This window comes from Chenopodium album, chromosome 23 (genome assembly GCF_948465745.1).
Source record: "Chenopodium album chromosome 23, dcCheAlbu1.1, whole genome shotgun sequence".
Classification (NCBI taxonomy): Eukaryota; Viridiplantae; Streptophyta; class Magnoliopsida; order Caryophyllales; family Amaranthaceae; genus Chenopodium; species Chenopodium album.
In genome coordinates, this window is record NC_137856.1 from 26,350,670 (window position 1) to 26,364,804 (window position 14,135).

At 35.0% G+C, this 14,135-nt stretch overlaps 1 protein-coding gene across 1 annotated transcript; it reads right to left on the reverse strand.

Annotated features, from left to right (window-relative positions):
- Window positions 1–1,243: 1,243 nt before the first annotated feature.
- On the reverse strand, window positions 1,244–13,241 carry LOC145608741 (UPF0613 protein PB24D3.06c-like). The gene is made up of 9 exons (XM_081664348.1): window positions 12,858–13,241; window positions 10,032–10,108; window positions 7,691–7,796; window positions 6,855–6,947; window positions 6,602–6,667; window positions 5,305–5,450; window positions 2,205–2,313; window positions 1,808–1,872; window positions 1,244–1,683 (listed from the first exon to the last, which is right to left on the reverse strand). The coding sequence occupies exons 1-9, from the start codon at window positions 13,098–13,100 to the stop codon at window positions 1,536–1,538; spliced, it is 1,053 nt and encodes a 350-aa protein (XP_081520474.1). The 5' UTR covers window positions 13,101–13,241; the 3' UTR covers window positions 1,244–1,535.
- Window positions 13,242–14,135: the final 894 nt, after the last annotated feature.

Sequence of the window (14,135 nt, forward strand, 5' to 3'; positions counted from 1 at the left end):
ACTGATATAAAATATAAAGTAGTCAAAGTCTATGAATAGTGCAAAAGTCTATTGCCACAATTAATTAGAAATGGAAGTAATAAAAGGTATTAGGTGAATGCAAGATAAATAATATATACTCCATATGCTTTTATTTAAGCCCTTATTCATTTCACCTTATTTTCTTTGGACTTTTTTTTTTCTTTAAAGTTATAAAATTATATTGAACTAAAATTATATTTTTAGTGAAATGAACTTATTTTTACTGAACAAAAATTATTTATATTGAACTCAAATTATTTTTACTAAATATTAGTTTTTAAAGGTGAAGTGAACAAGACATAAGTGTCATGGTCTGGTCAAACTGGACACATATATCAATGTAGAATTTTTGACTAATAATATCTTAACTTATCAAAATGTATAAATTATAAATGTTGATATTCGAAAACTATAAATTGAATCAATTCCATCAAATACTTGTATGATTATATTTTTTCTTATGTATATATAACCAATATTGGTCAAAGTCAATTATGTAAATAATGCAAAAGGTTAAACTAGGACAGTTGAAAAAAAAAAAAACAGGAAGGAGTAGCGTTACAAAAGTGCAATGTTTAATTTGTAGGGCTAAGGGAATAATACTGTAAAGGCAGCATATTTAAAATACCTTTTAAAAATATTAAAGTGATTAAAAGACTTGATAGGTTCAACTCGTTCAGCTACCTGAGCCCTGTTAATTACTCTATACAAGAATATAAGACCTTTGATCTTTAACTCGTTTGGTGAAATGAATCTTGGATGAAGAGTTGAAGACTGAAGGCAATTGTTGCACAAGTTGACTTCAGTGTAGGTTGAGGAGCATAATAACCTTAGAAACACGCGGGAGTTGCGAGTCAAGGGTTGTTATTATGTTTGTTGATGAGAGTTTGAGTAAATCTTATGCTCGTCATGTAAATGACCAAAGTTGTTGATTCAATGTATTATATGAGTATAATCTTTATCAATCTTCTTAGGAGAAGGGAGGAGAGAAAAGGAGAAACAGAATGGACTGAAGTAGACTGAAGTAGACTGAAGTATTGATGAAGCATACTCGGTATGGGCAAGCTGGGTCGATTTTTTTTTTTGCATGTTTTAAAATCTGTGCAACCAAGAGCACCTTCAAACCAGCATTCCCTAACTATCAGCTCTAGCCCTGAGCTAGTTCAGCCCATCCCAGGCCTATCTTATCTCGAATGGAGCCACAGAGAAACGAAAATACAAATACAACTGGTATGAAAATCCCCTAGCATGTTCACCTCTTTACAATATGATCAAAGATCTTCTTCTTGAAAGACTGCAGGAGAAAAAAAACCTAAAGTACAAGCTAATTCCTATACTTTGAGACTATTTTTACAAAAACGCTCTTAATGTCATCATTGTGGATTGTGGAAGGAACCAAGCAACCAACCAAACACGAAAAAAATGTCATGTAATTTCCTCCATATAAGAGAAATAAATGGAGGAAAGAAAAGAATGGAGGGGTTAAGATAAATAGCTATGAGGGCATTACAAACTCAATTCCAAGGATCATCCCAACCTTTTGGTATTTCTCTTTTAATGAAGTCTATAATGGCCTGGACAGCTTCTTCCACCCTGTTGGACAAGGAGTGGTTACCAAGGTCAATTTCAGCCTTCTCTGCCCCACCAAGCGCTCTACATAATCTGGACACAGAAATATTGAGAATTTCAGCTTTGATTCTCAGAGAAACCTTTCTAGACATGCAATTATTGAACAAGTTTTATAGTAGATATAAGCTGAAAACCAATGGTCACCCTTCTACATTACCTTTCTACAAGTGCTTTCTTGTCCACGTAATCAGGCACATATTCATCACCCATAGAGTAGATGACCTGCAAGTATGGGTTGTCTAATCAGAACAATTAAAGACACTAAGATCTTCTGAATGCAACTACTAATAAGTAATAACCCATGCAATATACTGCTTTCAATGCTCAACAAGTCAACAAACACTTCAAACATTCTTACGATTGTAAAATGCAACAGAATATCTATACGTAAAAATATGTGCGCTAAAAATGCACCATGGAAGGCCTGATTGCAATCCTGTAGAGAGCATTGACCTGATGGCCCTTTGAAAAGATGAATTCAGAAATTACCCTCGATAAAAGAAAGCCCATTGCAGATAGTTAACAAGAAATAATACGGTTAATGAGATAGCTACCTGACAAGGTATATTGCACATGTGACCCAGTCTCATTTTTAATTGATCTTCACTGAGGTCAGAACTGAACATATCATCATCACCCATATATGCACAAAGGGAATGATACCTGCCAAAGATCAAATCCAGTTAGAGAGCAATTACGCAAGTAGTGAACAAAGTCAGTTAACCAACATACGAATCTGACTGCATTTTCCCCAAGCAAACGTGATAAAAACTAGCAATTAAAAAAGAGTCTCCTGTGAAGCCCAAGTTGCCAACAGTTCGAAGTATTTGGACTCTGACTTAAGAAACATATAGGTCTCCAGTCTCCACAAATGTAGCAGACTGAATTTTGAGATCACTAGTTTAACTACCCCAACAAAATGGAAGAAGTGGGCAAAGTACATAGTTGCAAGCTTGCAACAAACAGCAAAACAAAATCAAAGCCTTTGTTCCTAAAAGCATGAGGTTGATTTCATGAAACAGATATCTCATGTGATCATATAAAGACTCTTTGCTTCATCGCTTCTATCTATTGCTAGTCTACATGCCCCATCAAACCCAATTTCTTCATGTCATTTTTTACTCCATCAGTCATCTTTGGCCTCCCTTGTGTCATGTGATGGTTACTTTACCCTAGTCACGCATCACACGCGAGTTACGCCTTCTCCAAATGACACTTATTCACTTAACCTTATGCCTCTGCATGCACTAGCTAGCACGCCTCCAAGTGCCAAGCAACGCCCCTCAAATGAACTAAGCACGCTCCCTCAGTGCCTAGCCCAAAGGTTATTGTTATATGAAGGCAAGTGAACACCCAAGCTTAATCATGGATGCTTAGTGTAACCAATCACTCACTTAGCAATTTAGCATGCCTTGTGCTTTAGTTTCCTTACACACTCTAAGTGTAAGAAGGAACTCAAGGAAGGTTGAGTTGGAAAAGAACACGTGTTTTAGAAATGCTTTAATTGTATTGAACTCTCAACTGGAATGTATAAATGATTTTAGGCGCCCATTTATAGGCCGCCATCCTACTTAACTATTCTAGAATATTCCCTAATTTCCTCAAGTGGAGGGTTCTAGACCAGAATTACAAGAAATGTGGTACGGATCTGTTTCATGAACTGTAATGGCTTAATTGTACGTTCCGAATGGTGATAAATTATGACTGATCTAACTAAACAAGTCTTGACCCAAACCATAGAAGAATTTTTGCTTGTTGTAGAGATGTCTGTAAACTTTGTTTGATTTATTGCTACTTAGAAGAGAGGGGGAAAGGCGAAAAAGGGAGAGAGAAAGCATTGAAACCGAATTTCCTTTTTTTTACTTCTTTTTTTCCAGTTCATTCCAAGGCGTACCCGATTCGCTATGATTAGCGTTGAGTGTTTCCCAAATTGTAACATGAATTGTATCATGTACCATGTAATCTTGTTCTAGACACTTACCTCCTAGAAAATTTTACTTGCTTCATAATGCATATGTACATGTTTAGAACACCCTAAAAAGCCAATAGAGCATTTTAGAATCATACATGCCGGAGCACTCCTCCAAGATGCCTCCAAAGCACTCTAGAACCTTCCATAGAGCACCAAACTACTTGTTGCGCCAAGTATACTTTCAGGACCTTATCTCAGAAATGCATCAAGAACACCATCTCCATTAGGCTGAAATATCATGGACCCCCAAGTTTCCACCAATCCGAACCTGTTTAGGCCCCCATGACTCACTATTATGTTAATGCAGCTAGGGTTTTCACTGGGAATGCTTTCTTTTCCAAAATAAAGCCCTATAGGAGTATAGGGAGAAGGTTGCTCCTGCCCCATTGCCCAGCGACCCAACCATTGCATCTGATGATGCAAGAGACGAACCATGACACTACGTTTTTTTTTTTAAAACCCCATATCCTATTCCTCTACCTTCTTTACCAATGTACCTTCCACCCAACGTCTCACATGCCCAAACCAATGTAGTCGATTTCCCCTAATATTATCCTCAACCTCCACAACATTTCTCCGAATATCAAATTTTTTTAATTCTATCGCTCAAGGTAACCCTAAACATCCGTCTAAATATACACATAACACACTTTATGCTACACCCATCTTTTATACATGTTCCTCTTTAAATACTAGTACTTAATCCAAATCATAAGTCCAGACAAAATTTTCCCTCTGATTTGAGGCACGCTGCAAACATACAATAACCCAAGGTACTATGTTGGATTTCCAAATATGCATAATTTCAACTTAGAAGTGGTTAGTTGATTGACAATGGAGAACAACCAATAAATGAGTACTATTTTACTGGAAAACAGAGTGCCTGTCTTGGTAATAAAGATTTAGTGTAACTCGTGGAGTCAACAATTTACTAAAAACTGGTAAGCTAGGAAAGTGGTAATCAGTGGAAAGGACAGTTATATAATTCTTTGAATTAGCTACACTGAAATAATTGAAGAATTGCCTCAAGAGAATCACTTGCCTAGGAGCATATGACAAAGGAAAAATCAGCATGAGTTGTCGATTTCAAAAGCCCAAAATTATTTTCTTCGAAGGGTTAGCAATTACACCACACAGAAGATTTCAATAGATAATGATTTTTTCTGTTAGTTTATTCAATTTCCAGATGTCATACATCTTTACCACTGTACAACTCAATACTTCATAATTTCTTGTAATTCTGAAATTAATTTATACTTCGTATTTAAAAAATATGCTGCAGAGAACCCAAGAAAGAAATTTCTTGACAAATCAATAACTATGAAGCCAAGTAATTAACTCAAAATCTTAGACATGTCTACACTCTACAATCTACGTATTTTCAGAAATATAGTGTGTGTCCTCAATCTTCTCATCAAACAAGGGAAAAGAAAAGACCTGAATAGTTCAGATATTCTTACTATATTAAGTTACATTACAATGATAAGATTTGGACAAGAAATGGGAATACTGTCAATCTCTTAATACCTAAATGGCACAGTGGGTTTCAAATTTCAACATAAAAAATTAAAGAATATAGGACTTCAATGAAAGGGATGCAAGAATAACGTTATAAACACACACACACACACACACACAAATGACTAGCAAACATGAGATGCACAGAGGCATAGATCACTCACCTATAGGCAGTTATAGGAGCATCTGAATTTGCTTCCCTGGGCATAAGATCAGATCCTTTTCCTTCACTAATCATTTTTGAAGCTAAGTCAATCATGGTTGCCGTTTCAGGAAGCGTTGCTCGGTATTCACGGTCACTAACGGGAGCCTGATTAATAATAACATGTATCAGGATCAAGAAACGTATTACAATTTATCCTGGCCATTAGCAGATCCATGGTAATAGTCAGATGCTAAAACCAAGACATTTAAAACAACAAGATTAATGGAGTGTTTAACAGAATACAAAAGGCCATTGGCCAATTCAAATGTGTATAGTGTTCATATTGTTCACATCTACTTTTCCAACAAAATAACGATTGATAACCAAAAACCTATTAAAACTAAGTGTCATGGTAACTGTAAAAATTAATGTGAGACAAAGGGAATAATATTCAGAATGATTAAATTTCAAATGTACAGATACATTTTCAATCATTTGAGTTCAAAGAAAAGGAGGATGTTGGATAAGATTCTAATCTTTATCATTTCAATTGGGATGCCCCAAACCATTGGAACATCACAGGATTACTTAACATTTTCACACATCAATAACTTATAAATATAATTCCCGTCTCCAATTCTCAACTTGAAACTAATTCAATGGTCCAATCCCACCTTTTTTTTTTTTCAAGCATTGACAGCCACTGTTTAATTAGTAAATTAACTTTGAATGAAAATTTATATAAAATATGTTACAAATCCAATAGCTACCATATGATACAATATTTTAAAACTAAATTTAGTGACAAAAAAATAATACATATTCACTAGTAATTATTTAGCGCACTCATAAATGTTTAGAGTGATCCACAAAAGGTTACCAAAGAGGCCATATGCCCATATATTACTGTTATGGTATATCATGTATGAACAATCTCTGTAGTCTGTATTGCATCAGGTTATACAGCAGCGAGCTTTTTATATTGTGGATTGGTGAATAGGTAATTTTTGTCATTGTCATTGGAAAGTAATAACATGGTTTTCCAAGTAAGAATTCCTGCCAGGTCACTTGGCAAAATACAGTTGCTTTCTTGGGCTCTCTTTAGTCTCACAAGTCAGGGGCCTTTATGTGTAATATTTAGTGTGATTGGCACATCCTTTGTATATTTTCATCAAAGTCTGTATAGGATCTTTTCTTGTTACACAAGTACACACTCATATTTGCATAGATGTTTTACCCTTTATGATTAATAGGGAAAATTAGGCTGCAGAATACTATTCACTAGTTATAACATAGCCTCATAAAATTGGATATACCTGCAAAATGGCGGAACGGACAGCTCTGGAACATGCTGCATTTGTGCGCATATAATGCACAATGTCCTACAAAAACATTCTGATAGAACTTTAGCTGATGCCATACTTAATGAAATACATGACACCTACTCCAAGAAAGAAAGAGAAGAATAGCCTAGACAGAGAGTTTTAAGTCATTTCTTCTTCTACCATCAAATATTTTAGGCTTTTTGGGGCATAGGGAATGTAATAGGGTGATAAAATCACAAGTTACCTGACATCCAGTACTGTGACCAAGTAGCACCACGCCATCGGAATTTTCTTTGTTGATTAAGTAACTGATTAATTGATCAAGCTCCATAGCATCCTTCAGAGCGAAATTAAGAAATATAAAATGAGCAAACATATCATAGATACAGCTAGACTCATTGTCATAAGAACCTGAACTCATAGGACAGATTAACGATGAGACAGCCAGCAGCAACATTATGAGAGAATAACTCAAGGTGGATTAGCTACTGTTAATTATCATAGTCCCCCCATTATTCTTTTTCTACTCTAATCCTCTTTTTAAAAGAAGGGATGTGATAAAGAAGAGAGGAAAGATAAGCTTCTACAATTCTGACTACAAGTATACAATAGGGTCATGCATAACATGTATATAATTCTATACATACTTGATAAAAAATTTTCACCAACCTGTAAATTTTAATACTACATAAATAAAAAGAGAATTTTTTTAATCACTACCATCACTCAAAACCCCATTCCCAGGGCAGCCTTTCAAATGAGTCCTTTTTCAAAACATCTAGTATTAATGCTCTATATTAGGGAAGGAGCACAGCAAAGAGGGAGAGGCAACATGAAGTTATAATGTCATTCCCATCATAAGATAGCAGGACAAATCATACAGATAGTTTACCTACTAAGATTCATGGGTGCACAAAAGGTAAGTAGAAATGTTTCTTGTTTCACCCAATTAATCAAGCATTGTGCTTTTCAAACTACTTTCTGATATTAAATGGAAAACCAACAAGCCCAGAATCCATCCTTTATAAAGCAAGCTACAGTTTGGGAAGCTAAAGATGAACAAAAACAATAGCCACATACTTGCTCAAGACTTGAAAGTCCATACGCAGTGTAAGAAGACGAAAGGAGTATCTGAACCAATGACCATTTTTCATGCTCCAAAGCAATTGCTAAGGGTTCCAAGTACCTGGATAATATTGAAACCATAATGGCAGTGAATTTTACATCAGATTTAGCATCCACTGCATTATCTACTATACAAACTATATGCAGAAGGGCCAACAGAACCCCAAAGTTCACATGAGATTACTCGTCAGTCACAACACAATTCTTTTTCCTACCACAACCTTTACCCAAAGAAAAGTAAGGAACAAGATTTTAAGAACTCATGTATGTCCAACAAGTTGCCTTTAGTATAGCAAGAGTGATTCAAACAATGTTTCAATCAAAGTAAAGCACAGCCTTAGTTTTAAAAGGCGCAAGGCGCACCAAGGTGCAAATGGTCCTTGCAGCCTAGGCGCGAGGCGCAAGGCGAAGGCGCGCCTTTTGTATGCAAGGCGCATGTATTTATATATTTATTTCAAATTATTTTTACTTTGATTGTACTTAATACCAATTAAAAAGATTCATAATAAATTTGATAAATTATAAAAAGCTAAGGTAGTTTGATTTTGAAAAAATGTCCACCATTTTTCAATTTTTAACTTAAATTTTAGTTATTTTCCTTGAGGCGCAAAGGCACACCACCAAAGGCACTTTGAGGCGCATGAGGCGCGCGCCTTTCGTAGGTGACTGAGCCTCACCTAGCTAAAGCCCATTTCCCAGAGCCTGGGAGCGAGGCGCACCTAGGCGCGCCCGAGGCACGCTTTTTAAAACCAAGAGCACAGCCAGCTTCTTGGTCAAAAATGAACATCAAAGAACAAGGATATCCTAGCCAAGAGATTACACTTACACATGAAATGTACTGTTGGCAAGTAGGCTATTCATACAACTCTCCACTTAAAAAAAATTGAAAGTAAATAACATTGTGGCAGAGATTTTAAGTGTATATAATATGTCTAATTCCAGTTTTCAGTAATGGAACCATCCAGAAACATCCAATGTTCATTTTGACCCTGGCACTTTTTTTCTATCAGTTCTGTGCTTGTACAAATATGGTCTTATGATCATTTCCTTTCAGATTCAGGCTTCTGCTGCAGCTGATTCTTAGATATAAGCTTGTTACAGCTCATAATTGACTGACCCCTCCCATTAGCAGTTACTTGTTGAGCCCCTGCTTAATTAATGTTTTCATAGTACCATTAAAAGGCGTCTCATTCTTGTATTCCTTGATGTATTTGTCTCTCTTCTAAGGTGTGACACAATTTCCCTCTTACATTTTTCGGTGTTCCTTTAGGAAATTATCCTGGGAAGATCTTTTACTTATATCTAGAGCATGAAAGTATTTAAGAGGCTGAATATTATGTGACTTTCATTATATTTCTTTATCTAAGTAATTTTTTACTTTCTTCAATTTGCAATCTATGGTTACTGTGAACTTAAGTTGGTGCAAATTGGTACACAGACAGTCAAATATACCATCTGGATAGTTCATACCAGTTCATCATACAATTGGGAAATCAGATGATTAAGAAAAAATGGTTGTGAGATACACAAAAGGTAAAAGAGTCAAAACTTGCTAAACCTACACCAGCAGCAATTTAGGCTTCAGACTTCACAATGCATAGATTAGGATAAACATTCAAAACTAAAGAAATAAATTCCTCTTGGATGAGATGACAAATTATTGGGTCCCTTTCAAGCAACAATCTGTACATGTTTTTCAATGTTAACATAGACAGGCAACAACTAAAACAGACTTACATTATTAATCTAAGTTTATGCACAAGTTTGCACTTGTAAACATTCACCAGTAATCACCTATAAAATGTTTAAAAAAATTCCATATTGCAATTAGATTAGACCCAATTGATAAAACCCACCCAGAAATTTCATGATTATAAGACTAGTTAGAGTTTCAACTTTCAAGTCAATAATCCTTCTCCTTGGACCTGAGTGTTTCTCCTCCTTCCCATTTCCTTTTCAAGAGGAAAAATTACATCACATAAAATTACATTTCCATGCTGAATCAAAATTTTAACATATATGTTCAAAATTGACTAAGATGACAATGTTTTAGCGACATCTAAAATCCAGCATCAACTTCAACTCCTCTACCTAGTAACTGCATGGAAGCTTTCAGCATTTTAATCTATTGCTAAGCAGTATCTTAAGTTCAATTGTTTTAATGATATGAAGTAACATTTAGCCTATGATGTCCAAGTCACAACACCCAGTTACCATATAGACAAGAAGCATATTATCTTCATACATGGTAAATTTTAGCTTTACAAGATAAAAATTGAATCAGAGTCAAACATACTCAGTGGCCATAAACCCATCAGTCAATCCACCGATGAACACGACTTGTTGCTTATAATCACCTGTTTTAAATGCAACCTGTACAACAAAATCACAAGTATCAATGACAGAATATCAGCATAAATTTAGCATGGATTGTAATATACATTTTTTATATATAAATAGAAGAAACAGTTTAGAGTTAGGAATGACATCAAATCAAAACTGGCTGTTCTGAATTGGGTTAGCTGTGTGATTGGTTTGGGTTAAATTGGGGCATATTCAGGTTTGGGTTCACTTCAGATTCATGCTCCTTTTGGTCAGATTGGGTATGGTTCATATTAATGTATCAAATCAAATAGACATCTACTTGGGTCAACATCAGGGTATCAGATTTGTTTTCGATTCAAATCTATGCTACCTACTATAATTCAATATCGATATGGGTCAAGTCAGTGCAAGATCAAGTGTCAATTGAAGTAAATACTTCTCTTGTTTAATAAGTGTGGTCTTTTCTACAGCTCATCTGAAGACTCTAATGAAAAGCTTACATAGTATAATTAAATGCCCTCATCATATTAGCACAAGTATCATGTCTTATGATAGAAATTAACTATCACCTTATTTGTGATAATCCTTATTTTGGCGTTTAGCACCACGATTAACATCATGGACGGTGGTTTTTATGTCTAAAAAGGTTGGTAATTGCAATCAATCTCTTGATTTAACAGACATGGTGTTGGAATTGGTTGTGGCCAATCTAGTGTAGGAAGGAAGTGGGAACAATGGAGGGAAATATAGACAGTGTTAAAAAAAAAAATGGAGATAAACACGTGATGGAAACAGCGACAGTTGTGGAGGTAGAAAACCATAAATTAAGAATAAGGGGTTTTAGGATAATATCATCAAGCAAGTTGTGAAAGTGAAGAAAATAAAAGCAAAGGGAGTGGAGTCATTTGACTCCCTTTCAATTTTTTGATTACCCCAAACAAAATAGGAGTTGAAAACCTTATCAATACATGAACCTTGTAACGTTGTAATATCCTCCGTTGAGATTGAAGCTATGATTGACCCCCGAACATTTTACGACAAGGGTTTAGAAAAACATGCCATTACTACTTCCAATCCAAGCATTCTCACAGATACCAGTATCACGTATCCAGGCTACTTGCAAGATTTGAGAATAATTATAGCTATATGGAGATTCCAGCAATATTTAGGCAAAAAATAGTGTTCTATATCCAGTTCCCATTGAGCTTAAAGATTTGGGAATTAAATTGATAGCTGAAATTTCCATGTAATAATAATAAATGTTTTTGTCATCTGACTCTTTCAGATGTATGATAATACATTAATATACTACATTAGTTAGTGCATTGGTGGTACACCCATTTTTAGTCCAAGATGGTGGAGAAGACTTACTCATCCTAGATTGAGGTAAATCTCAAAGAAAACTCAAAACTTTCTCTAGCTTCTAATATAGATATTGCCCTTCAACTCTTCCCCTCCTCTATATGAATGCTATGCCATGATTCCAGTTCATTAATCAAAATTTATTTTTTTCTTCTCTAATTTCTGCATTGTTGATGCCTATGCTATGTTAATTCAGAGCAGAATGTTGGAAACTTTGACTACTTACTTGGACTACTTGTTCTTTTTCACCTTTCTCTTCTATGAAATTGTTTTTAACATGAGTTCCTCCATAAACCTCTCTATCCAATACAATCAGTTCAAGACAAGTACGCTTTTAAACAAGAAGAAACGCATCTTTTGGGTCATCATACATAGATTTTGATAACCTACGTCACTATGACTTAAATGCTAATGCCACTGTCAACTGCAGTATGATAACTTTACATGTTTTTATTCCAAGAATATATAAAATGTTCATATGCATGTTAGACTGTCAAGCATTCCCTAAAGCCATAACACTAAGGGGGTGTTTGGTATGAAATTTTATAATGTAGGAAACGTAAACAAATAAGTTTTTCCCTTTCTATTAGTTTGGTATGAGTTACAAGTAACAAATACCGTTTCCAAAAGGTAACAAAATCCCCCAAATTGTTACCCTTATCCACTTAGTGGAAACAAAATGAGTTTCCCTCCTCAATCATAAACTCCTCAATTTGTTTCCATTCCATCAAGATACCAAACGTATATCAAAGGTAACGTATATCATTACCCTTTCCCATACTTATATAAATCCTTTCCATTCCGTTTACGGAATTTATACCAAACGCCCCCTAAATTACATGAAGAATCGGAATAACATAACACACCAGCGACTTGCTGGTTAAAAAAAAATCCAATTCCTTCAAACCTCAAACTGAAATCATCTTAGAAATATCAATGCCCTCTTAAACCAATTCATTTGGTTGATAAACAGAGCCATGCTCGGTGATTTAACTTATACGTTCCCCGTCAAATCACCAAAATACCTTCCCAATCTTCGAAAAGACGAAAACCATACCGAACTACTCAAAACCAACATGATCACATATCATTTCCCCCCAACTTTCGTAAAATCACTAAATTTGAAATCAATTACTAGTACATAACAATTACTACGCTAATTACATTTAAAATGCTATGAATACAAAGACGAAATTCAAATCTTCGACTTCTTACTCCTTAGTTCATAATACCCCAACATAATCCCCCATTTGCCCAATAACACCTCACATTCAAATTTCACATCCAATCATTCTCCCAATTCATTCAATTAAACCAAAGTAACACACATTTTGTCAAACAATCAAGAAACCCAAATCAAAATCAAAATAGCAAAATTAAACCGATCCAATTCCAAACAAATCAAAACAATAGGAAGTTTAAGTAATCAATTAACCTGCATAGACTTGGGACCATATCGAAAGAGAACACCGCGAAACATGTTCTTCTTAATGACAGGACCTAAGGAAGAGGGATTGTCGGCGGCGCCGGAGACGACGGAGACGGAAGCAGGGGCGGTTCTAGAGTTCAAAGCTTTGTCGGAGCGGCCGCGAACGATGCCGGAAAACCATGAGGTGCCGGAGGAGGAGGAGGTGGTGGCTGTTGCGGAGGAAGAGGTGGATGGCGAAGAGTTATTCATGCCAACCCCAACTTTAATTGGTGGGTTTTTTTGAGAAATGAGAAATGCAAAGATTTGATGATTGGGAAAAACTCAAAATTCATGTTACTGCTAAGTTGTCATGCTGTTGTAACGTGCTGTGCTGATTCATGGTCTCATGGATATGTTTGTATAACTACAACTACTACTTTTCCAAATAGATAGATAATATTAGGAAAAATTTGCCACTTGGTACCAATGCGTCTTTGAAAGTTACTATCGTAAATTAAAAACTTATAAATTATTACCTTAAATTTTTTTTAAGAATTTGTTATTACTATCCAACTCCACTTTAGACCAATTATAATGTCATTTTTTCCCCTTAACCCATGTTTAATCCTTAGTTGGGATGTTTTGTTGTGGATCAACACCGGAAAATTAGGTTAACGGTAGAAATCAGGCCAAAAATAGTCTTTTCTTTTACAATATTTTACCTATTAAGTTCTTACAACATTTTTTTTATTAGATATTTTTCACAAATTCTAGGTAAAAATGTTGTAAGAACTTAATAAATAATACTTCGTATGTTGTAAAAGAGTAAAAAAATCATGTTATGTATGAGTAAAGACTAATAAAGAGTATAATCAAAGTAGGCATATAAATAGTGAAAAAACCAAGCTGTTGTGATTATTACGAAACAGAGGTATTAGCTTTAAATTTTTTTTTTTTTTTTTTTTTTTTTTTTTGAGAGAAGGTATTAGCTTTAAAATTTAAATAAATGTTTTGTGGACAATAATTTAAGACCTATATTGACTTGTTCTATCTTTGTAGAATCAAGTCAACCATATGCATTTCGGCATTTCTTATCAGACTAGGGTGTGTCAAGTGGTTAATTTCCTATCTCGGTCTTCTCGTCAACTTGGATGTTAAATATAGTGATCTTATGCTTACTTTTTTTTTTGTTTTTTGTTTTTTTTTTTTTCCAGAATAAGTGTAATAGCTATAATATGATTATGTTTTAGCACAAATTATTGGGTCAGTCAAGCCTGCCAAATAGTTCGTGCGGCGGAGAAGATG